Source organism: Astatotilapia calliptera, chromosome 4 (assembly GCF_964374335.1).
Source record: "Astatotilapia calliptera chromosome 4, fAstCal68.1, whole genome shotgun sequence".
Lineage (NCBI taxonomy): Eukaryota > Metazoa > Chordata > Actinopteri > Cichliformes > Cichlidae > Astatotilapia > Astatotilapia calliptera.
The window spans coordinates 8,432,100-8,456,498 of record NC_137425.1 but is presented as its reverse complement, the minus strand read 5'-3'; the positions used below and the strand labels follow the sequence as shown (position 1 = coordinate 8,456,498).

At 40.6% G+C, this 24,399-nt stretch overlaps 1 protein-coding gene across 1 annotated transcript; it reads left to right on the top strand.

Moving 5' to 3' along the window:
- Window positions 1-2,765: 2,765 nt before the first annotated feature.
- c1ql1l2 (complement component 1, q subcomponent-like 1-like 2) lies at window positions 2,766-17,399 on the top strand. Its single transcript, XM_026164400.2, has 2 exons — window positions 2,766-3,775; window positions 16,632-17,399. Exons 1-2 carry the CDS (start codon window positions 3,158-3,160, stop codon window positions 16,809-16,811), a joined length of 798 nt encoding a protein of 265 aa, XP_026020185.1. The 5' UTR covers window positions 2,766-3,157; the 3' UTR covers window positions 16,812-17,399.
- Window positions 17,400-24,399: the final 7,000 nt, after the last annotated feature.

The following is a 24,399-nucleotide window of genomic DNA, read 5'->3' as shown; positions in this document are numbered from 1 at the left end:
AGTAGTCCCCACAAAGACCCCAACCAAGGATTCCAAGTTAGCCAGGTAGTGAAGCACTGATTAACATCCAAGTGTAAACAACAACTAACCTCGTCAGTGGTGATGACACAAATCCTACCTCTAAACTCTAACCTCAAAGTGATGTGAAAAGTCAATTTTGGAAAAACAATTTGACATTTTAGATGCATTTCAGTTCATAGACTTTACAGACTATGGAGAACAAATTAGTAAAAAAGACAAAAATTATATATTCTGACACCATAGGATTATGGTCACGACCAATAATGACTTAGAAATCACAGGGTTAAACAACTAATAACTATGAAATTAAAAAAAAAAGAAGAAATTCAGTTGACTTATCTCTCTGTCGTACTGCTATTCAGGTCTCAAAGCATGATGTCAGCAACATTCAATTGAATTTCACCTCTAATTACACCTACAGATGATCTCTTTATATGCAATCATGCAAAACAAACCAGCTCCACTGACAGATATTTCAGCTGTTACAGCAGGTAGTGCCCGCCTATGTTGTACCTCTTGCTCCCATCGCTACTGGTTGGCTCTCTGTCTTTCTCATCTCTCTTTCATCACTATAGCATTCTGTTTGTCCTCTCTAGTGTGCATTGATCTCTGTGGTGCAGAGCTTTAGAGATTTGGGGCACAGTGATCTGACTGTCACTTACAGCCGGCAGGTGTGAAGAACAAACAATGACCCCTTAAGCAAACCCCAAAACCAATTTAGGCCCTGTGTACTTCGTCATATAGGCAAACTCCATGTCTGTTATGAGGAATAGAACAAAACAGCCAAATATGCATTGCAGGTGCACCTGGTGTGCCAGTTATTTGGATATGTCTCACGCTTTCTGCTCTGTGATAAATTAGACAACCAACTGGTGATGCCATAAGTTTGTGCCTGAAGTTTAATGATGATGAAGAGTCAGAAATACAGCAAAATAACTGGTGATATGTCAAGTGTAGTGATGACAAATAGTCAGGCATCCTGCTCATTGATCCATCTCAATCCGTCACAAGAGCGCAGTCCAGCTCAGGAACAAACTGTCCTATCAAAGCCAGAAATAGGCAACGCTGAGAAAGCCAAGAGTCTGGAAATATTTTCCAACCAATGACCACATGGGCTGATTTCACTAATTAACACAAGTTTAAACAGATTAGTGGAATCTATCTATAAAAACACCTGGTGTACTAAAAAAAACTTGACCTTAACCAAATATGTGTGCATATGCCACGGCAAAAATAATCTAAAAATGGGAACGCTGGATTACTGCAACTTTAAAGCATACTGTGCCATTTTATCAATGAGACCTATAATAGTAACATGTTTTCAATTCAGTCAACTTGATCTGGATCTGAACTTTAAATGCATTTTGTTACTCTATTAGCTGCATTGGCTTAAATACATAAAAGATACATTTAGATATAAAGGGATAAGCCCACCCCTGCTGTTTTTACGCTTGCTTCTGTAAAATCCTATGAATCCTATTTTTCATAGCTTTCCATTTGCATGAACAGACTTGCCAGATTTTCTCCATCCATCACATATTAGTTCTTTTTGTGTTCTGATTTAAAGTTGACCAAAAACAAGCAAAACAAAATTGCTGCAACCCAAACACACATTTCATGATGACTACGTTTGCCATCTACCAACTTTGTCATTTGCTTTCTTACTTTACCATTCATCACACCAAGGGATGAAAATGTCAAACAAATGACATCACTGCTGCATATGGATTTTTTTTCCTCCCAACAAGGACCCTTAATTTGATAAAAACCATGAAATCGATACCTAAAAAAAGACACAAATAAGAAATGGTGTCAGCACATTCAGGTGGAGAAACAGTCTTATTGACACAGGGGGAAGGGGAGTAGAAAAAAAATATATCAGCAGAGGAGCATCAATGCCGGCTGCCCCGAAGAGTGGGGTAGACATGTGATGTTCCACTGAGATCATTAAAAAAAAAAACACACTCAAACCTTTAAGAACAGGTTACATGTGTGGTTGTATGGTCATTCTGTTGGCTCACTGGTCTGTTCTTGGCATTAACTTTTATAATTAGCACCTTTTTTTTCCTGAGAAGCTGCTAGCATTTCCTGGCATGGAAGACTTAAATGTTGTCTTGTGTCTGCACATATATGCATGAATCTTTAGAACCCACCTCCAGGAAAAAAAAAAAAAAGATTGGCTTTCCACAGCTCCATCTTTATTTTTAGAGACTGGATGCTGATGAGAGAGAGGAGAAAGCAAAGGAGTGAGAAACAACATCCCAAGTGGGGAAAGGAGGGAAAGCAAGGAGAGGAGGAACGAGAAGGTTGAAAGAGGGGGAGCAAGGTGGTCAGGGGGTTGTTATGGTTCCTCTGTGGTTTCGGAGCGTGGCTGAAAGAAATGCAGTGTGATGAGAGTCCTTCTACTGAGTGAGCCAGAGAGAGAGAGAGAGAAAAAAGAGAGAGAGAGAGAGAGAGAGAGAGAGAGAGAGAGAGAGAGAAGGGGACGTAGCCACACCAGCCCCTCACTCGGTAGGGGAGCAGAGGGGAAGGGGGGAGGCTCCGCTGCTCTGCCGTATAAAAAGCCAAGCCTGAGAATCCGGCTCCACTAACTCACTATACGTACACACATACACACACACACACACACACACACAGACACACAGTCACAGAGATCCAGTGACTGCTCTGTTTCTCTCACACTCACCCACTCTCATCATCCTCTCTCTCTCTCTCTCTCACTCACTCTCTCTGTCTCGCTCCCTCTGTCTCTCACTCCATTCCTTTGGGCTCTGCATCCTTCTTGCTTCTTCTCACAAGTCAGATTGTGTTTGTAAGTACGTGCTGAATGTCTTCGTGTGGATGTTTGGGTTTCCTTAAGTATTTTTTGTGTGTGTGAGTGACTGCTTGGTTACTTTAGAGTGAGTTAGTGGAGCAGTGAGGTGTATCAAGTGTATGTGGGTCTTTGTCTCACCCTCACACACTCGCCGCTCCTCTTGCAACTCTTCTTGGGATCTGTGGATCCCTTTCCTCGGTGACAGGCTCCCCACACCAAGCAGTCACCATTTCCGCCCCCGGGAGACCCACGCTGGCAGCGCAGCCTCTTCCCCGACTCAGCATCGGGAGGAAGACCCTGGTGGCGGCTGCCGTAGGGGTTATGCTGGTCCTGGTGCTGGTGGTGCTCATCCCCGTGCTCGTCAGCTCCGTGGGTACAGATGCCAGCCACTATGAGATGCTGGGAACCTGCCGTATGGTGTGTGATCCCTACATGAACAAAGGCACTCCAGCCAGCAGCACGAGCTCCACCGGTCTTCAGGCTGAGGCAGAGGCGTTGAGTGACCACAGCAATGTGCTTCCACCCTCCACCTTACTGCAGGGCCCACAGGGGAAGCCTGGCAGGCCAGGCAAGCCGGGACCACCTGGACCGCCGGGAGAACCAGGGCCACCAGGGCCACCAGGACCAGCTGGACCTCCTGGTGACAGAGGAGATCAAGGAAGGACTGGGATTTTGGGTCTGGGGGGTAACGGAGCTATCAGCACAGCCACCTACAGCACAGTACCTCGGGTGGCCTTCTATGCAGGGCTTAAAAATCCCCACGAAGGCTACGAGATCCTCAAGTTTGATGATGTGGTCACCAACTTGGGCAACAACTATGATGGCATTTCGGGCAAGTTCATCTGCAGCATACCGGGTACATACTTCTTCATCTACCATGTGCTGATGAGAGGAGGGGACGGCACAAGCATGTGGGCAGACCTCTGCAAGAATGGCCAGGTTAGTGCTTTGAAACTTTTTCTGAGTTTTCTTTCTCAGCGTAAGACTATCTGACTCCTCTGATGCTCACTCTCCTGTCCTCTCCCGCTTCCTCTGTGGCTCTCCTGCTTAAAGAAGTAGCTTCATGACACACCCTGCATATAAAAAGTGACATTGCGAGACAAGTTGGGCATCTGTCGTCCGCCTCTAAAGCCTAGAGCGCGCAGCTGTGGCATACACCGCGCCTAGAGATAAAGATGTGTTGACCGTTTGCAAGTGCGTCCCCTCTTTGCATGATGCGTCCTGACACTGCCGCGTCCCGCGATCTAGAGGACGGTCACGGTGTGGACTGAGCGTGGGGTGCGACCGATCTTTTTGCTTGTACACTGTAAAATTAGCAAAAAAAAAAAAGAAAGAAAGAAAGAAAAAGGAAAAAACTATCGTGCGTATCGATTTTCCTGAAGTGGAAGCAACGTGAGGAAGGAGTTGAGTATCTAAATTGTTTTAGAGTGAAAACGCTCGAGTGTTTATTAAATCAAATTGCAGAAGTAGAAAGTATTTTTTAACCTACAAGGCTGAATTTTCCAGAGGGCTTTACTTTCATTTTATCAGTTTCGGAGGACGAATTATACTCCATATAAATGTCAGTAGGGAGGGTTATTGTAAGTATTATTAATAATATTATTATTATAACATTCTGTTGCGACATAACTTTATACTCATAGTCGCTGTGAGTGAAAGTAGCAGATGGGGAAATGTGAAATTTCGCTTACAACATATTAACTGTACATTACATGTGGTAGCTTAGCGGACACCGCGGACCAATCCATCTGCCTTTACAGTCGTATTAAATGCATTAGGACGTCTGCATGATCTATTATCGCTTTCTTTGATGCATCATTTTAATGGGGAGCTAACATTATTGTGCGCCCCGGAGGGTCTTCTCAGGTTGGCAATGCGTACCAGATCAGGCTTCCCACCCGCCGTCAGATCTCTTATCTTCAAAACGGCTCAGTAAAATGGTTTGCCTGTAAGCAGATCGGATGCCATGCTACAGTTATTCTTTCTTTTGCTTAACCAGCTTGTGGCTGAGCCCATATCAAACACTGTAGTTTGCTGCAAGTGTAATCACAGACACCAAAAAGCACTATTTGCAGTAAAGAAATTAATATTCGTGTTTATAAAAACAGATCTATTTTACCTGATTTCACCTTTCAACCTGCAACCTGCACACGAAACAATAAAATCTCTATTATAGGAGAAGAAATCATGGCAAATAACAATAATAAAAATAATAACCTTCACATTGCACTTCACACATTATTATGCTTTACTAATGTGGGCTGAAACTGGATGCGTTACAAGCTCTGCTGCACTTAATTCCTTGCCACCATGCATGGTCAGAATACTTTACCCAAACTGAGACACAATATTCATCGTTTAGGAAATGTGACAGACATTTCAGCTTTAAATTAACATCATATGAGAACACTTGTTTCAAGTCACATGAAATGTATTATATTTGGACCACATTCAGAATTTCACAGTGATTCACAGCCTGGTACACAGCAATGAGATTGATCCTCTGAGACTCAGTCTCCAAATGCAATTTAAAAGACCTGCTTCACATTTATTAAATACTATAAAACATATAATGGCTATTTTTCCCTTTTATAATGTTAAGTGACCTGTTTAAAAAATGTAAATATGCAATAGTTAATATGGGGTGCTCAATAACAAGTACTGTGGTCATGATATGTGAGATTTAGAGATGAAATAAGATTTGGTGTGAAACTACTGTGTCACCCAGGGAGATAGAGGTTAAATCCTTTAACCTCACCAAGTTCAAGCCCAGGGAGAAAAAAAGAGTTACAACATTTGCCTTCTATATACAGTATAATGTCTCACTCAACAGTAATGTTTCTGGGTGGGTGTAAAAGCATTGATATATAATAGGGGAAGAAGAACATATGTTCCTATAAAACGCCTTCTGTTCCCGCTTCATTGTGCTCCCAAGAGGAGGGTGTGGAGGTACTTAAGTTAGACGCACAGTGTGCATCACCAGAGACCCGCGTAATGTTTATAAAGTGGTAACTGCTTCTCTTTCTCTGTCTTCCTGTGTCCTATGCACAGCTTATGCATAAATGTTCAGTCCTTCCATGGTGTTTATTAGGTTGCTTGGCTGATGGAGGACGCCCTAGAGACTTAGTTTGTGTAAATGACTGTGAATAGTTATAAATGTTGGGCAACTTATGCTACATCTCTGCTGAAGTGTTCAGAGTCAAACTGAAACTCCTACAGTCACACTGGTGCTTTACTCAGCTCATTAAGGCAGCAAAAAGCTACACTGTGAGTTGGGATAGGGGAGGCCAGGGAATTGCAGACAATACTAGTATTTTATCATCTTTTGGCGTTATTGAAGTGGTGGGTTTCCAGGCCTTGCAGAACTGTTTTACTCCAGCATGTGCACCTCCTACTCCTGGGGTTCTTACAAGCTGTTTCGAACATAAGCATCCAGAGGTTACTTTATTTCTTCTCCGCTTCTTCCACTTTGTGTTTTAACTTGGCAAAGGGCACCAAGTGGAATCCAAACACTGTCTCCAGAACTTTGACACTTTTCAACCTAGAGCAAAAAGTTGCAGTTTTTGGTAAACAAACAAAAGGAAAATCTATTTTCAGCACAGCACACTTTATTCACTTTCCAGCTTCCTCTTCTCACACTTTTTTTTTGGCTTCTTCTTTGCATGTTCTTTTTATTTTTGTGCCAAATATCCCAACCGATCCTAAACTCTTTCCAATAAATCAATGCTTTGCTACAACCTGTCTTGGACACATCCTGAGAGACATGGCAGCAGCTATAAGAAGATAAATTGAATAGACGCAGTAAAAGGAGAAGAAAGAAAGAGGACAGAAAAGAGATAGTTATTGTGCTATTGTGCCATCGAGTCTATTTAATTGTAATTAAAAAGCTTGAACCAGATCCAGGATGTGTTTGCGCTTTTCCTCTCCGTTCCCTTCTTAATATTGTTATTAATCCGCAAAACCGTTTCAGAGTTAATTAAAAGCAATGACTTCAGCGTCAGTCTCTCAAGAGGACCATAGTGAATAATCACTCTGTCTCCTCCTTTAATAAGCTTCAACGTCCTTCGTGCACATGGCTCTTCCCTAGCAATTACCGCAGCAGTCTCCTCCTTACATACACACACATTCGCACATGCTCACACACACACGCGTGCATGATTGCCCCTCCTTTCTAACCCACAGCCTCAACCCACCCCAACTGTGCACTGCCCTCCATCTCTCCTCTGCATCTGGTCTACAGAAGCTCACGTTTTTAAAGGAGCAGAAAGTTTTCATCTTCTGAAAAAGAAAAACTTTTTTTAAAAAGACAATCCAGGTTGCTGTATCACAGGATCGATTTCCTAAAACACAATGCCATCAATATTCTTCGGTTCTTTCAAGTGATGCATTGCACTACAACAGAATAAGTTAAAGTGAACCATCCTTCAACTCATCCATAGGAAAAATCTTTGTATTTTTTTTTTTTTAACCAAAACCCATCTCAGTCACATGTCATTTCTCAGTCAAACCATTTGCCTCAGCCCATCTCTTCTCATAAAGACACCTCCAGGTGGGACTTCAGCTCTGATACACATGAGCACAAGGCTGTTTATCTTGTTGCTGTGTATCCAGGTGAAACCCACGCATTGTGTTTAGCATCTGGTGTCAATCCCAACATTAAACAAGGGAAGCTGAGCCATCTGGAGAAGGTCTGCTCTGCTTGATTCGATTATTGACATATGTTTTAGAAGAAGAAAAAAAGGTGCAACAAAGAAGTTAAGTTTTAATTAAACCAAATAAGATTTCAGAAAATAAGGCAGATTTTCAGTCATTTTCATTCTTAAAGTGTAAAAAAGGGAGTAATCGTTGCATTCTCGTGGATTATCTGCACACAAATACAGCAATACTTCGACTTGATTGATTTTAACATTCTGGTAATGTTCAGACCTGCTATTCTTCATCGTGGTCTGACTTCAGCACTGAGAGGCCTCTGTGCGTTCGCCTGGTGTAACAGAGAGACTCTGTCTGAAATAGACAGGCGGGGTTTTAGTGAGCTACCCTCAGTCCCTCTTTGCCTGCGGTATTGATCCCCTTATGCGTGTGTGTGGAAGTGTGTGTGCCCATGTATGTGCATTTCTTTCTTCTTCTGACAGACCTGTTTCAATGTGATGTATATCATGGCACTTCTTCTATAATCAGCCTGAGAGGTAGTGAAGGCGGACCTTTGGCCTTGATCTGCTGTGTAATTGGACATTGGATTTGACACTCTGCCGAGTGGAACATTAGAGCTGGCCTAATTAGGTGCGAGGGCTATTAAATGAAGATTGGCCCACGTTGTTAGGAAATACCACACAGATTGGAAATGTCAAGATGACATCGGGCTGTCATCTGAAAGCACTGAGAGAAAATCTATCATTTATTGGTGAAGTTTCAAAAGTTGCTCGAAAGCTGCCCACCACTTGTCAGTAATCATTCAATTACTTTTAAAACATTTTACACTGAGCTTCTCAAATAGAGAGCTATTACAGCTCAGCAGTGCACAGACCATCTGAGCTGGCATCTCAGATTAAGTAACTCATGAAATACTGATAATGTCTAATATCTCAAGTACTGAGAGATCTGAAACATACGGTCCAAAATAGGCTATGGATTGTCTCCTGTGACTGGCTGACTCAAGGATGCTATGGTGTTGACTCACAAGGCTTCTTCATTATAATGAGGGCCATATGGGAGATAGACAAGTGCCCCTGGCCCTCTTATGCAAACATCTCTCTCTCTCTCTCTCTCCTCACGCCCCTGACATTTAGACGTCCCCCGATTTCAGTCTTCACCGATACCCACAATTATTCTCTCCCTCTTCACAGGAAAGCAGCAAGTCAATGGCTCCAAATGACTCACAGTCTGCTACATAACTCAGCGCGTTTAACACTTCATGCCCTCCTTAAAATGAGTATGGGTAAAATATCAACAACTGCCCAGTAAGAACGACACAGACTACTATACGAAAAAATGCATGTCATAACAAAGCTGACATTCTCGCTCTCATCCAACACATATACAAAAACCCACTTTGCCTTTTTTGTAGCTTTCTTGGTAAGAATAAAGGAAACTCTCGGTGCCTCGAGGATTACTATGAAACAAAGTGGAAAACAGGCTCAGTGTGAACAAAGGTTGAAAATTTTGCAGTGAAAGTGTCTTTTCAGACAATGCTAGAAGCAGTGATTGTGGTTTTGGTGGTGATGCTCGAGGCAGACTGTGCTGTGCTGTATCTCGGTAATTAACTGACCGCGATGAAGCAGACACAACAAAGAAAAGAGTGGCTGGATTGCGGGTCAAAGTTCATTCCTCTTTTTTCCTCCCCCACCACTGTTTCCTCTGACAGGCTTCTTTCAGTGGCTCTTTCAGGAGAAGCTGCCCGAGTTTCATCCTCTTTGTCGCCACTGATAAACTGCAATACTAATAATCAGGCCCTGGGAAAAGGTTTTACGGTATTTGTATCACGTACTGCTGCTACATGCTATAAACTAATGAACTAACACCTGATACCAAATGGCAATTTCATAAACAGTGAGAGGTCTGTGCTGTAAAGTCACTGCGTTTCAAAGCAGGTTGAGCAGGTACAAAGAGAACAGCTGGTGAAATTAATTCAGGAGACCTTTTTTTACTCGCTTCTGACAGATGGCAAATCTGCTCTTACCATTTCACTTCTCTTATCATGTTTTCACTTAGGTCTCCAACAAATGAACGTGTAAACACATGCCACTTTCTGACAGTACAATTCTCTTGCAACCCCTCGTACTTTCCTGTTCTCATTACTTTAGTAAAATTGTGTCTCTAGCGCACGCGGCTGCATAAAAATGCATTTCCATGTAGCATGTCTCTCTTTGTGTCGCTCTGTCATGGTGCGTGTATGCGTTTGCACGTGTGTCGCAGGAATGCGTTGAATAGGGCTCGGTAGAGATGGCGTGCTATCTAAGCTGCCATTAGGCATGCGGTTCACGGCTGGAATGTTCAAACACAATTAGATGGCAGCACACTTTGATTTAAAAGGGGACCAATAGACTCGTTGATCCAAAATGGAGGCTCAACATCAAGTCAACAAATCCCTGTCAGAGAAGCCACGAGACATGTCCTTGTCACGGTGACAAAGCCTCTTGTAAGATCACTGTCCCATTGAGATGTTTCAGGCCTGTCTCGTGGCAGACAACAGACAAAGAAAAAAAACTGAATTTTTACAGAGTTTACAATTAAACTCAGCAAGCTGCGCCAGCTGAATGCAAATAATGCAAAGCGCCTTTTAGATAATAGGTTGATTGTAAAGGAAATCCCAAGTGACTGAGGGTGAGTGACGGTTTTAATAATGTTCCACAAATTCATCCTTCAGATTAATGCTATCATTACTGATAGCTGTAACATTCACATTTAAGAGAAACTGCACTGTTACAGGCATGTATTATTAAGTCCAAGCACAGCCCTGTATTTTTTTTGTCTTAAATATTATTCAATAAAGGCCATCATGTTGATGATATGACGGATTCAAACATGCACGAGCAGCCACGAGGAAGACAACATCGCCTGACACCTCATTTACCATTGCTGGAGCCGCCGCTTACGGCCTCACGCTTTGTTTGTCTTGTCAAAGTTCCTCTACATATTCCGTGTCAAGGTCACGCACTGCCAGTTGGCTGTTTGTCCTGCTCATCTCTGGCTATACATCTGCCATACCCTGAATTTAGACCTCTGGCTCATATCGCAAGCAAGTTTTGTGCAGAGGAGTGAAAGCGGGAGGGGGGGAGAGAAAAGAGAAAAAGAAAAACAGCTCCAATAGGAGCTCCCTGATCATTATTTCAAAAATAGTGAGAGGTTTTATTCATGCATGCTTATCACTGAAAGCAAGCGAAGGAGGTCTAGACTGCGGCAGTTAGTCTCAGAAGGGGATAAAAACCATTAGAGCAAAGAAACAAAACAAAACAAAAATATCACTGTGGATGAACTACAAGGATTTCAGGGAAGTTTGCTTTCACCAGGGCTTTGCTCATTCCATCTCTGCCAAAAAAACCCGTTATATTTGTATTGTTCATCTCCCCCCCCCAAAAAAATCCCATAAATCATTTACTTCAAGATGGCCTAAATTTAGCCCTTTAAAGAGCAAGAAAAGAGAATAACTTAACGATATTACACATCTGTGACATTGCCAAAGGTTTTCCGCTTCTGTGCGACTGCCTGCAAAGCAAATATTTTGGTAAAGTTTCATTAAAAATCTCAGCTGACAAATCCTCCAGAGCCATCATCACCTGCTTCCCCTACAATCCAAGGCGGTAACCCTCTAATAAGATGGTGTTGACTTTGCACACTCATTGCATATCATTTCGTATTACTATGCACCGGACACTGGCATCTTAGAATCAGAACAGGAGGTTTTGTTTGCACATCGATATGAGCTGCGCTAGATTTAATCAGGAGGATAAACAATAAGAAAAAAAATGTACAATATTCCATATATTACTTCTGGATCTTAAAACCTCTCCTCGGAATTTCATTATCCAAAATTAGCCTTTACATTATTTGCACATTTCGTACTAGTGTGACACTGTCCACACTGCTGTTAGAGAACTTGTCAGGCCCTCCACAACTTTCCACCTTTCTTACGTCTATCTCACTTGTTAATTATGAATTTCACAGTCTTTTATCAAGCATTTGTTTAATCGATACATTTTTTTTTAAAGTGGAAAGCTGAAGAAGTGTCAGTCTTGACTTGAATTTAAAGCAGTGAGCTAAAGGTAATGCAAAGAAGAGTTCATAAAACGCATCTGCAAGTAACAAAGTATAAGATTTTGCATTATGTTGACTCTATAGCAGAATCGTTATCACACATGTTAATACTGACCAAGCCATTTCTCTCACTGTGGGGGTATTATTATTATTATTTCTTGAGGTATTAGCAGAAATGTAGCTGCACCTAAAGTAAGATGTAGCATTAACAGCATACAAAACAGGTTGTAAATACGGTGTCCTAAATAGGACATCTTGAGACTCAAATGCTTTTTACAGTTGCGGTTAAAGAACACCTCTGTTTTTGATTTCACGACCCACTGTAGCCTTTTGTGTACGCCGGGCTGTTCATCATTGTATTGCTGCAGCAGAGAAGCCCTTACTGGCTCCAAAAAGCTTCCCTGAAAGAATTTTGTGGTTTCTATCAGAAGCTTTTCAATCTTGAACCATATAAAGTTTAAAAATGCAGAATTTTAATTAAATCATTTTATAAATACACGTAATTGTCAGGTCGAGCTCATGAAACAGTTATTCAAACTACTGAATGCTGAGTTCATGAAAGCTTTACATTTGCTATTTTAATAAGACTGGTACGCCTCTGCACATCCTCTGCACACTTTTATGTTTCCAACAGCAGGTTTTCAAAAATCAACAGAAGATGAGCTAAGAGTTTAGTGCTGACAGCATTAGCTGTTGTAGCAGGAAAGACAATAGAAAAACATTTTTTAATTTAAAAAATGCTTCATTAGTCAATGGTATATACTTAAATTACACAAATAATCTATATATTATTATTATTTTATACATTTAAATGCAAAGAAAATCTGTTTTAGGTTCCCCATTAGATTTGGCACCAGTGATACCTTCTGTGCAGGAGAGCTCTGTCAGTAGCTGGCTTGCCCAAACATTTGTCAATATGCCTGTTGTGTGTGTTTCCTTTAAACAGGGCAACTAATTATTGGGCATTCTCGGCATTATTGGGCATGCCTGTTGAGCTACTTGTCGACTCCCACTCAAAAATCCCAGATTTAAAGATTTGTGGACACTGAGTTAAAGATAGGCCTGAAATAGACTTTGGAGACCCCATAATGAGCCACAAGAAACACTGCAAATGCACACGAACTATTGATTTGGATTCAACTTTACTGACCAGACTAAGTGCTTAATAGGCTTATTTAACCACAAGATACTTTTAAGGATGTACAGTGCTTTCTTTTTTTCCATCTCTAGAGAATTAATGATCTTCCTGTTCGATTGTGCTCCATTTGAATTACATATGATGTCGTTTGTCTAGTTAGTAACTGTTTAATAGCACTGAGCCACGATGCAGACGCTAAGTAGAGAGTTACACTTTTTTTGTGTGTGTTTTGCTTTTTGTCTTTGTTTTTGTCCTCTACACCAAGCACAACACTGGTTGAGTGAAAAAGATTATAAACGATAGCGATTTAAAAACCACGACAAGCGTAATTAACAATGAAAAAGCAGAGAATTCTTAGTTGACTTCTGCTTTACAGAGTGTTATACTTAGTTACAGTTCATTGTTTAGCTTTCTGGCCTCAGATCTACTGTTTTAGTTCACCCACACTGCCTTCTTATTGCCATTTCAGGTAAGAAGCAGCTGTTTTCTAAAAAACAGTAGACATGTTCTTGCACAATTAGCTGGTGAGCATAGTGGAGAATTTACCTGATACGAAGTCGACAATATGCATATGTGGTAAATATGTAATGAAAATTAAAGCTGTTTTTTTTTGTCTTTATATTTAGATCACAGACTTTTTACATTTAAACACCGACAAAATGATTTGTTATAGGCACACCTCTATGTCAGAGTGTTACATGGGGATCTACACCAGCTCTGAGGTCTATGGTGGAAAGGCCATCACATCGCAGCTTTTGTGATGTTTTTGTGATGTACATAACAATTAAGTCTAGAAAAGAAAGCGATTAAAGACAAACACAGATTACCAGTGATGTGGTTCTTCCTTGTTTGAGGCATGTGTCATATATCAAGGACATGCTGATTGTGTTTGTGTCATTATTTTCTCTAGCGTAAAACAAAAAGAATATTTGGCTCCAGTTCCTTTGCTGTTAATTACTATTACCGGTTTATGTATATTTACTGAATCCACATCCACTTCTTGCTTCCTTCTCTGCCGTTTGCCTTAAGTTTGATTTTCAGCATTTGGCATAATTGAAGCTACAGACATCCTAAAAAACATCCTACCTCTTCTTCTTCTTTTCCTTTTCTTCGCTGTTTCCTTTAGGGGTCATCGTGACTGATCATTCTACCATTAAGCTGTAAAATCCACATGGTTGTCTGCATTTGTATATCAGGATTGCCAGCCTATTACTCTAGTCCTAAATAAAAGAGGGTGAAGAAGAGCAATGAGTCTGTTAACTCCACATTAAAGCGAACGCTTCCTCTGAGCTAATATTCATTGTTTAAAGCCAATTTTACACTTTCAGATCTTGAGAATAATTTCTAAATGTGTTTTTAAAAGGTTGTATAAAGCCTTATGTTTCTTCAACTGGTGTCACTAATGAAGTTTAAACCTGAAAAATAATTTGGAGGTGTGAAGTTAGAAAGAAGTTGGAATACTAGAGCCTTTGAGCCCACTCCTCATCTCTGCTTAAAGCTTACAGCTCGAGGCTATATTAGCTGCTACTTGTGCAACACACCACTGTCTCCAGCTGAACTGGTGCCAGATTTTTGTCAAGGAAGCAGACTCTGTTGAGTGAACAAAAAACCAAAAAAAACCAAACAATATCTCTGCTACTGCTGCAGACATAAAAAAGACCATCATGAGAATGACACTGTAGGAGTGTAATAATAAATTGGATGAGCACTCTTTTAATTTAAAATCGAATGTGCTAGAAGCAAAACAACACAAAATAATGCATGGCACTACTGCCAGACTGAAGTGAGAATTGAGAATAAGGCTTTCATAAAAGCTGTTGTTGACCAACTTAGGATCTTCATTCAGCTGGTTTGCCTTTAATTTCACTCTTTACCTTTCAGCTGGAAAACAGGGAGGCTAAAGATTTTAGTCTTTAAAATGTAGCTTCAGAAAGTTCTTGAATCATCGGGCCCCATCTTATCTTACCTTATAGCTATGGATCACCCCAACAGAGCACTTTGCTCTCAGATGGCAGGCTTACTTGTGGTTTCTAGGGTATTTAAAAGTAAAATGGGGGCAGAGCCTTCAGCTTCCAGGCCCCTCTTCTGTGGAACCAGCTCCCAGTTTGGATTTGGGAGACAGATATCCTCTCTGGTTTTAATATTGGGCTTAAAACTGTCCCTTTAAAAAAAAAAGCATGTAGCTAAGGCTGGATGAGGTGATGCTGAATCCTCCTTTAGTTACGGTGCAGTAGGTGTAGGTTCTTGGGGGATTCCCATGATGCATTGAGTATTTCTTCTTCAGTCACGTTTTCCACTCCCTATGTGTTTATACATCTCTGTGCATGTAATCATTAGTTATTATTAGTATGGCTCCCTTTCACAGCGTGTCTATACCCTGTCTCCCTCCCCTCACCCCAACAGGATGTGGCAGATGGCTGCCACTTCCTGAGCCTGGTTCTGTTGGAGGATTTTTCCTGTTAAAAGGGAGTTTTTCCTTCCCACTGTTGCTCAAGCACTTGCTCATACGGGGTCATATGGTTGTTGGGGGTTTCTCTGTTTTCTCTGCATCGTTGTAGGGTTTTTACTTTACACTATACAGCAGCTTGAGGCAACTTTTGTTGTGATTTAGCTATATAAATATTGGATTGAATTGAAAAGCATTATGCAGTACTCATTCCTACTTAAATAATCACTGTTAGAACAGCTCTCTGCCACACACACAAGTACACACATGCGATAAACCACAGCTATTGTTTCAAGACTCATGTGGGACTGCACCTACACTTAAAAACACAGCACGTTTGTAGTGGATGTCTTAATTACCCCGGACAGGTTATTTAGAAACTGCTCCAAATGTCCTGCAGACAGAGTGCCAAAACACACAGGCACACAGGGACACAAACACACACATACACACATGTGGCCAGACAGAAGCTGCAAACCCAAAAACAACAACAACAAAGTTCTTTTTTCCTCTTTTTGATGCAAACTCATTCCAGCGATTCCCATCACTCCTCTTAGTTATCAGATATTTCTGCTTATACTCAGTAAACATCTTTTATGTTTTGTTTCTTCTAATTTCCTCCACACTGTGACCCCCCAGAGTAAGCCCTGTTGTTGCATTTCTGAGACTTTTGGAGCGCATTTTGCTTCAAGGTCGAACAATAGCTCTGCAAAAGACCCCTGGCTTGATTGAAACCATAAATCTGCCTGACACAGAGGCTAAAGTTTTGGGTCGGTTTTATATGTTTAATATCAATATTAAAAAGATATATTTGTCAAAAAAAAAAAAACGACTTCAAAATGAAACCAAATCGAAATGTATGTCCTAAATGATAAATTACCTTCCTGTTGAATAAACATTATTGCTCTCTTATGATAAAAAAAAAAGCTTCTCTTTTTTGCACTTTCATTATTCCATGTCATAAATAATGCAGTTCTGCTTCTTAATTAGCAGAATATCAATAAAGAAAATTCTATGAACTTTAGACCATTGAGACAGGAAGAGGATGCTAGCTTTATTTTAAATGTTAATCTAAGTTGACTTTAAAAATAATGTAATTTTAAAACTGTAAGCTTGGGGTTTCCTGAATATATTCACCATTGTAATCAAAACTGTATTTGCTATGTGTATTTTCTTACAAGCTTCTATGCTCAAATGCCAAACACATTCCCTGCTCAAAATAGCAAATGTAATGTCTGTACATCCTTGGAGATATATGAGTACTTACATGCGCTAAGTGCTTTTAGTTTAGATTTACAGTAATATAGACTTGTAAGAGTGAATACAGTATCTGTCTTAGCATGAGAGACTGACACCTGATTCATAGCATTTGCTAAATACATTAAGCTAATGTACTGATACCTTTAGCAACTATGAAGGCTACCTCTTCTTTACGTGTTTATCTGCTCCTGGCCTTGCAGGTTCGTGCCAGTGCCATTGCCCAAGATGCTGACCAGAACTATGACTACGCCTCCAACAGTGTCATCCTCCATCTGGATGCAGGAGACGAAGTGTACATCAAACTGGATGGAGGCAAAGCCCACGGTGGCAACAACAACAAGTACAGCACCTTCTCTGGCTTCATCCTCTACGCAGACTGAGAACACACAGACACAGAGACAGTCAGACAGGAAGAGACTCAGACTAAGTGTAGTATGACGGGGGGGGAGGGGGTGTATGTGTTAAAAGCCTGGAATGCTTTCTAGTTTTCCTAATTCTCTCCATCATCACGGACACCTCTGCTTCGTATCCATCAGTCAAGACATCCAGGTTCTGTAGCCAAGTCTGGATGCAAAGCTCCTGAGGACTGAGAGGAGCTCGGTTGGGCGTGTGTGGGAGGAGTGGGATGTTAGGTGGAGGTGGGCCGGTTTTTCCACACTCCTTGCCACAGTGCCACTGGTCAAAAGCTCCTCACTCTCAGTGTCTCTCCTCTTTAGCCCTGCTCCATTGCACAGAAATATCAACAAATATGAAAACCCTGCTAAGTGGATGATCTCACCTCTTCTCTCCACAGCGGCAGCAGTCAGCTGCAGTATCAGTGGACTGAAGTGACTGAAACTTATAGTGTTGTTCCGTGAAATTTTCCTTAGATTGTGTTTTCATTTTGTAGACATGCATAATATTCAACACGAGCAAGATTTAAAAAAAATAATAAATAAAAGAGAATATATTTGTCCCTTGTGAAGATATCCTGTTTGACTGAGAGATGTTATTTGTGATGCAGCTCAGAGCTCTAACAGCTGGAAAACAAATCTTTAAATCAAGAGTTTCACTATTTTATAGCAGTGTGTGTTTTTCTTCATTTCTAGGTAAAACAAGGTAACTATTATTCATGTGGAGAATAACAATACATTCTGCACTTCCAGTGTATCTGAAGAAGAAAACATCTAATATAGACAATACCCTTTCCAGAAACCACCTCACACTGTTTCTGGCACTGTCACAAATGTCCTGCTGCTCTTCAGATTAAAGGAGGGCATAAATAATCTTTTCAATGTTCTAGCTTCATGTAGATGTTCCACTCAGTACAACTAGTTATGTGATACAGAAAATTTTCAAACTCAGAGGTAACCCAATTGAAGAACGCCAATCCTTTCCTCTTTTCTGTTATGCCGACCTCCAAGGTTTCTTGCGAGGTATTAAAAATGAAGAAGAAGAAGAAGCAGCGAGCAAGGAAAAGAAAGTCACAAATGCAGAGAAAGAGTCAGAAGTGAGTGAGATGGGGAGGTAGAGGAGGCGTTCAAGCACAGTGAAAGTGAGTGGGCAATTTTTATGTTTCAGTGTCTTCACTGGATGTCATCCATTCATTAGCTGCATATTCAATGACACACAGGCATTATGGTAATATTTACTCGACATGGCTGCCTGATGGCTTGCTTGAGAATGAAACTGATTGGGTGAGTGACTTGGCCTATTATGACCGCACGTTTGAGTGTATGCGTGTTTGCGTTTGTGCGCGTATGTGTGTATTCTGTGCATACCAGTGAGTGTATGCATCTTAGCATGTGCCGTGCCATAATTACATTGTTATTTTTCAGAGTTATCCTGTGCTACAGCCAATGACATATATTTTACGCAGCAGCCAATGAGATTGTGCTCTGTAGGGTGGAGCCTCTATAGATATGATGAGAAGAACAAACAGCTTGTAATTGAAATCTATGACTTGTTTGTCTATCTTATCTTTTGGAATTGTTGAATACATTTCAATAATAAATGGGATTTTTTTGAGTGACTTGTCTCAGGAGAATTTTTGAATCCCAAATACACTAATTAAGGCAAATTATCTGTAAAAGAGCTCATTCGCTCTGTGAGATTAACTGCAGCGACAGCAAAAAACATGACTGGAAATGTGCGTTTCTTGTTCTGTTTGAAGCGAGAATTCGAATAATGGACACTCAGTGCAAACAATAAAAAGATCCTATCAGCAAATCCCTTATCTCTCTTTTCTCTGCAAGCAAAGTGTATCCAGGATGACGAGCATCCAGGGAGAGATGTCTGTGTTTATGCTCCCCCCGCCACGTCCCATCCTGAAGTGATCCTGTGGTGCTTCTCTCCATCTGGAAAGGTGCTCTTGGAGATAAAGACTCTCCAACTTTAGCAACATCCTCCAGTGGAGTAAAATGCCTTTTTTGAATGCAGATGAGCCCTTAGGGAAATGCAGGCTATTCCTCAATCTGCAATCACAGTTTCTTTTCACAGATTCACATCAACAGGGGTATGATATACCTAGCGAGGAAGTGAGGACGGAGAAGAGAAGACAGGGGGAGGAAAGATTGAGAGCGATAGAAACGGAGCAGAATATGGTTTGACAAAGACCGATGGAAACATGAGAGAAAGAGCAGGCCACAGAGAAGTAATGGGGAATGGATAGATAGGGAAGGAGAAGGTAAAGAGAAATATAAGGAAGACAGAAATAAAAGGGGGTGGTACTGATTTGGGGTGAAGAGTGAGGAGGGGTGGATTGTTTTCAGGGTAGAGTGATTCCCTGTCGGGCCTGTGTGAGGTGTCAGGAGAGATTAGCCAGCGTGAAGCTGGAGGAGAGAGCTTGAGATAGCTTAGATTGGACAAGTGTCAAGGACTGGACATTCCTCGGACCTGGCAGGAATGGGATGTGACACTGGCTGCCATGCTCGCCTGCACTACTTTGCTCTTAAGGGGGCATTCACCCCTCTCTGTATCATTTTATGAAATTTCCTCAAGCATATAGCAAGTTTATTCCAAACACATCAGTGATATTGAGAGTGCTTGAGCATCTTAACAGCTGTAATTGTTCCAGGTTTAATTTTAAAGACATTGCCATCAGCAGGGGAAAAGAAAAGGTCTTCAGGATTAAATTCTGTGCCAAGTAAAACTGAGATTTACTTCAGCACAAATAGACTAAACAACATCAAATCTCAATTCACAGTCAGAAGGTAAAAAGGTAGCAAAAGGACAATTTTATTTCATATTTATCACTGTCATGTAGCATTATATTCAGGAGAAATAGGTGAAACTAAAAAAATGTTACTAAAAAACTTCTAAAAATGTAATTATATATATTTTTTGCAGGAAAGATTAGCTATAAATAACGAGAGTAGTGATTAGATGGTGAAAACAGCAACCAAAATAATTAATTCTAAATTAATGAATTAATTTGTGCAAGGAGGAGATATTTTTGGAACTCAACCTGTTTTTCTACTAAAGAAACACTAAATGTTTCATTCATTTTTAATGCAACATAACACTGAACAAATACAATGAACAGTGTGTGCTGTGATAACTTGATGACATGCATCAACACAATCAGAATATGTTATAGTATGATGTATGCTAAAAGGTTACTTGAAAGATGATTTATGAAGGATTGTGAAAATAATGTGAGACATTTTACTTGTAATTAAAATATAGCACTAAAAATGAGATGCTTCATTTATTTCTATTGTTTGTGATTTTTATTTATTTGTTTGTTTTTGTGCTGTGGATCTCACAGAAGCTTCTGATTACGTCAGCAGTGTTGCCGATGTTTTGCCCTGTGAATGCACCTTAAACATGTTGACTGTTTGCCTATTTACTAATTACTGAGGTGCAACTGTAGCAATGTCTGCACTGGTAATGTCACCTGCTTATCATCACGAGAGAACACTGAGCCCAGATGTTTCTCATGCTGCTAAAGGGGCCCTGCTGCATAAGCCTCCGCCCTTGCAAACAAGCAAACACAGAATAAGTCTATTTCCAGAATAACACGCATTCATTTACTGGCTTCTTTTTGATTTGAGTGTTCGAGTCATAAGTGTGAATAATATGCATTATATATAAGACTGGCAGCTGAAGACTAAAGGGTCTTTCACTAAAAAACAATGTCGATTGAATCCCACAATGCATTGTGTTATATTCAATAAATCCTAAATTACTGCTGTGCGTAATAGAGCATTACCTATATAAAACTGATACCCAGAGTGTATTTATTTATTTGATTGTATTTCTTTTCAGTTATGCATCCATATCGACATGATCTCTTATAGATGCATATAGGCAGTGTGCCCTTCCCAGCAATCAGGTGATATATATATATATGCATGTTTAGATGGAGTATTTTGAATGTATATTAGTGGACTGCATGTTTTTTCTTGAATTATTAATTTTCTCTTCAAGAAACAGAATCTGGATCAATAAGTTACACTATTTATGTAAGAAAAAAGGCTGCTAAATCACAGTCTGTTATTTTTCTCAGTGCTAAGATGTTGAGTGACGTAAGCTTCACAGTTTGGGTTTTTTTAAATGTTTTTAGCAACTTTCCCGACACGGTTTCATAAGTGGTTTGGCAGCCAGTTCAAGCTTGCAAAACGCTGCTTTCATATAGTGATACATTCTAGAAATCTGACATGCATGCACTCTAGCACCATCATTTTTTGGTTCAGTTTGACCTTTTCCCTCACTTTTTTTTCTCCTTACTGTGCCCTGCTTTTAACCTGGTATGACAAACACAAAGGTTAGGAAAGCAGACAGCTGTTAGTAGACGGGGCTCCTCCCGCCACCCTTGAGCCTCTACTATATGCGCACACATACACGCACATGCATAAGCATACGTGGAAAAACCTCTGCATGATAGCACAGTCACACATTAACACTGCCACCCTTGCTCTATTTGCTTCAACTACAGTGCATGATTCCCTTTGTCAGTTTGGGTTGCGGCCGAGGAAGAAGCCTTTCTCAGTTATCCCTGTATGCTCTGAAGCTGCCAGGCCAGGTGTACTCTGCAGTCACTCCCTGCACTGTGGGAGCTGGCCGAGCTGAGTTGCCCGGGCGCTTATTGCAGACCCACCCTCGCTCATTGTGACATTCTGACCCCAGCTCACCACTCTGCTGCTTTATATGCACTAATTTAACACTGCAACAACACACTGATCCACAGAACTTTAGACACTGATAACCCTCATTTGTTTCATTAAACTCATCATGTCTGTCTTTTATTTTTGTTCCTTCTAAATTTCTGTGTTAGTTATCATAATGAGCTGTGTAGAATGTTACTTTAACCCTATAATTCCCTTTGTATCATATTTGATACGTGAGTTTCTGAGACCGCTATCTCATCAACATGATCAATACTTGCCATAATTTCAAAATGTTATGGACAAAACTCCTTTTTTCCTTAAAATTAACATTGTTGTTAACAAAAAGTTGCCAAAAAACACCCAATGTATCAAATGTGATACAAAAAATATATAATAAATATATATTATAAATCTATCACACACAACATGATATAGAAAATTTTTTTTTTGGATTTTCTTATAAGGGTTAATAAACATCTCAGTTCCAAAATATCTGAATTTTCTGGCTATGTTTTGATCGGTTGGGTCTTACAGGGTTAAGGACCAAAGAGCAGGACAGAAGTCAAACACAAAGCAAGCATTTAATGCTGATTAAGTCCAAAGATTTACAAAGTCCAAATCCAAGAATACACACAGAGCAAAGCCAGGGAATCCCAATATCCGGAAACGATTGGAACAGAAGCTTGGGAAATACAGGGGATATACACCTGGAGACAAACAGCTAAATGGACAACAGGAGAAAGGATAAAGGAAGGCTGAGACAATATATAAACACAAACGGTAACAAGGGAAGTGAAAATAGCAGGGAAATCAAACACAGCTTAATACGACCAAGACAATAACAAAAAGAAGTAACGAAAAGAGCAAGTAAAGTAACTTAATGCAGGGAAGACAGAAACACCAAAAGACAAAAGAAAGGAGAGATGAGACAGAATTCAGAGGAATTTAACTTAACTATTAAAGAACTAAGGGGTTCACGATAACTTAGGATATAAATCAAAACACTGTATAAGCATAAAATCTAAGAAGAAACTCAACCAAAATGCATTTATTAAGAGCACAAAAAGGCAAACCTTTCTGTGACACTAAAGATAAATACAGACAAATAAAATATATACAGGCAAATAAACTATGGGAACGGAAACAAGATGCAGACTCAAAAGCTAAGACTTAAAAGGTTCAAGGTTACAATGTGAATAGCTAAGCACATAAGGAAAATACCAAAAAGATGACCAAAATATCAAAACTCAGAGTACAAAAACACAAAATTTCAAGAATAACAAGGAACAAACTCAAATATGAATCATGCTCAAGATAAAAAGGAACCATGAACTTGTGAAACTTGCAAAAGCCTTGGGTCCAAGACCCTGGGACCATGATATTACAAGCTGCAGGCAGGAACGACAGGATGCAATGCGGTAAATATTTCTCGCTTTCTTTTCCTCCTGCTCCCTCACTGTAAAACTACTGTGGTATTCTCACATGTTGTAGTGCCACATCTCCAGAGAACTCACTGTAAAGAGAGATAAAAAAGCACAAACAAACATCCAACATGCCTTTTTTTCCCCTTCAGCAGGCTGAGTGCATTAGTGACCTTTTAAAGTGCAGCCTCCCTAGCGCTTTGCACACACCCCAAAGAAGAACAAACTACTAATAGGGCTAAAGAGCTGACACACTTTAAACAAAGATCAAACAATTTCTTGGCTATGAGGCAGCTCTTGCTACATTAATGCTATTCAATTATGTAGCCAAGACAAACAAACATCTTTGTACAGAAACAGCAGCCAAATGAGTGAAAGTTTGTGCTGGGTGAGGACTACAAGCACGCAAAAATAAAATGCTGTGTTACTTTTTAGTGCTGCCTTGACTTATTGTTCAACCATTTGGATGACGCTGTGGTTCTATTTTATTAGGTAAAACAATATCCGTGTTAAGCTGCTTCGTATTTTTTTCTTGTACAAATGGGAATCGGACGACTAGGATTGTGAAGAAACAATAACTATGGAGGAGGAAAGACACCAGGATACTGTAAATACAACCATATAATCTACTGTTTGGTTCAAGGAAAAGAAAGGCTGGAGAGCACATTCGAAACGGGCTTCTTGCAGAAATGGAAGTATTTGTTTTCTTCATCTACAAAATGACCTTATTGGGTAGTATCGTGGGAGGCAGTAAGCTCACACCATATGACTCTAATTGCAGTGAGTGTGTTTGTGCGTGTATGGATGCTTATGTGCGCGGAGCGCAGTCGTGTTTGCGTGAGCGGACATCAGACGGAGCTACAGGGCCTACGGCAGGAAACCGCGGCGAGGTGGATAAGCTCAGAATTGCACAGGGCATATGTCAAAGAGGAGATATTACCCCCCACATTACTCCCACTCAAACAGGATAGGCCATTACATGTTGTATTTCAGACAGTAGCATGCAGATAAGACAAATATTGACAAGTGAGAGACGTATTCGCTGGAAAATTAAGATATTGTGAATAATACATGAAACCTTAACAACATGTCTGAGGGAGACAGTGAAACCACAAAATGGTAATTTTGCCAAACCTTTAATAAAATATAAAAGCCACCAGATTCTTGGATAACTTTGAGCAGGCTGCTTGTAGTGAGTAATAACTTCCCAATTTAGCTCAGTTTGCTCTCTCCTGCTGCTTCTTGCAGACTGATGGATGTGTGGCACGCTAGTCATGCTGCCTTGTGTCACCTGTGCTGCACTTGCACCGGGCAGGGAAACAGGGGAAGAGCCATGGGAGGTCTGGAGGAGGCCAGAGTGGGGGTGAAATAGACATCTGTGATTAACACATACAGACACGTGTCAGTGTGGAGGATTTGCGGGGAGGCGCGCTGGGAAACGCTCACACACAACCTGC

What these genes read in the sequence shown, in the direction of transcription:
- c1ql1l2 (XM_026164400.2), top strand. Translation starts at nt 3,158, where the DNA reads ATGCTGGTCCTGGTGCTGGTGGTGCTCATCCCCGTGCTCGTCAGCTCC. An exon ending in ACCTCTGCAAGAATGGCCAG is followed by an intron (nt 3,776 to 16,631) that starts GTTAGTGCTTTG and finishes CTGGCCTTGCAG; the next exon opens with GTTCGTGCCAGTGCCATTGC.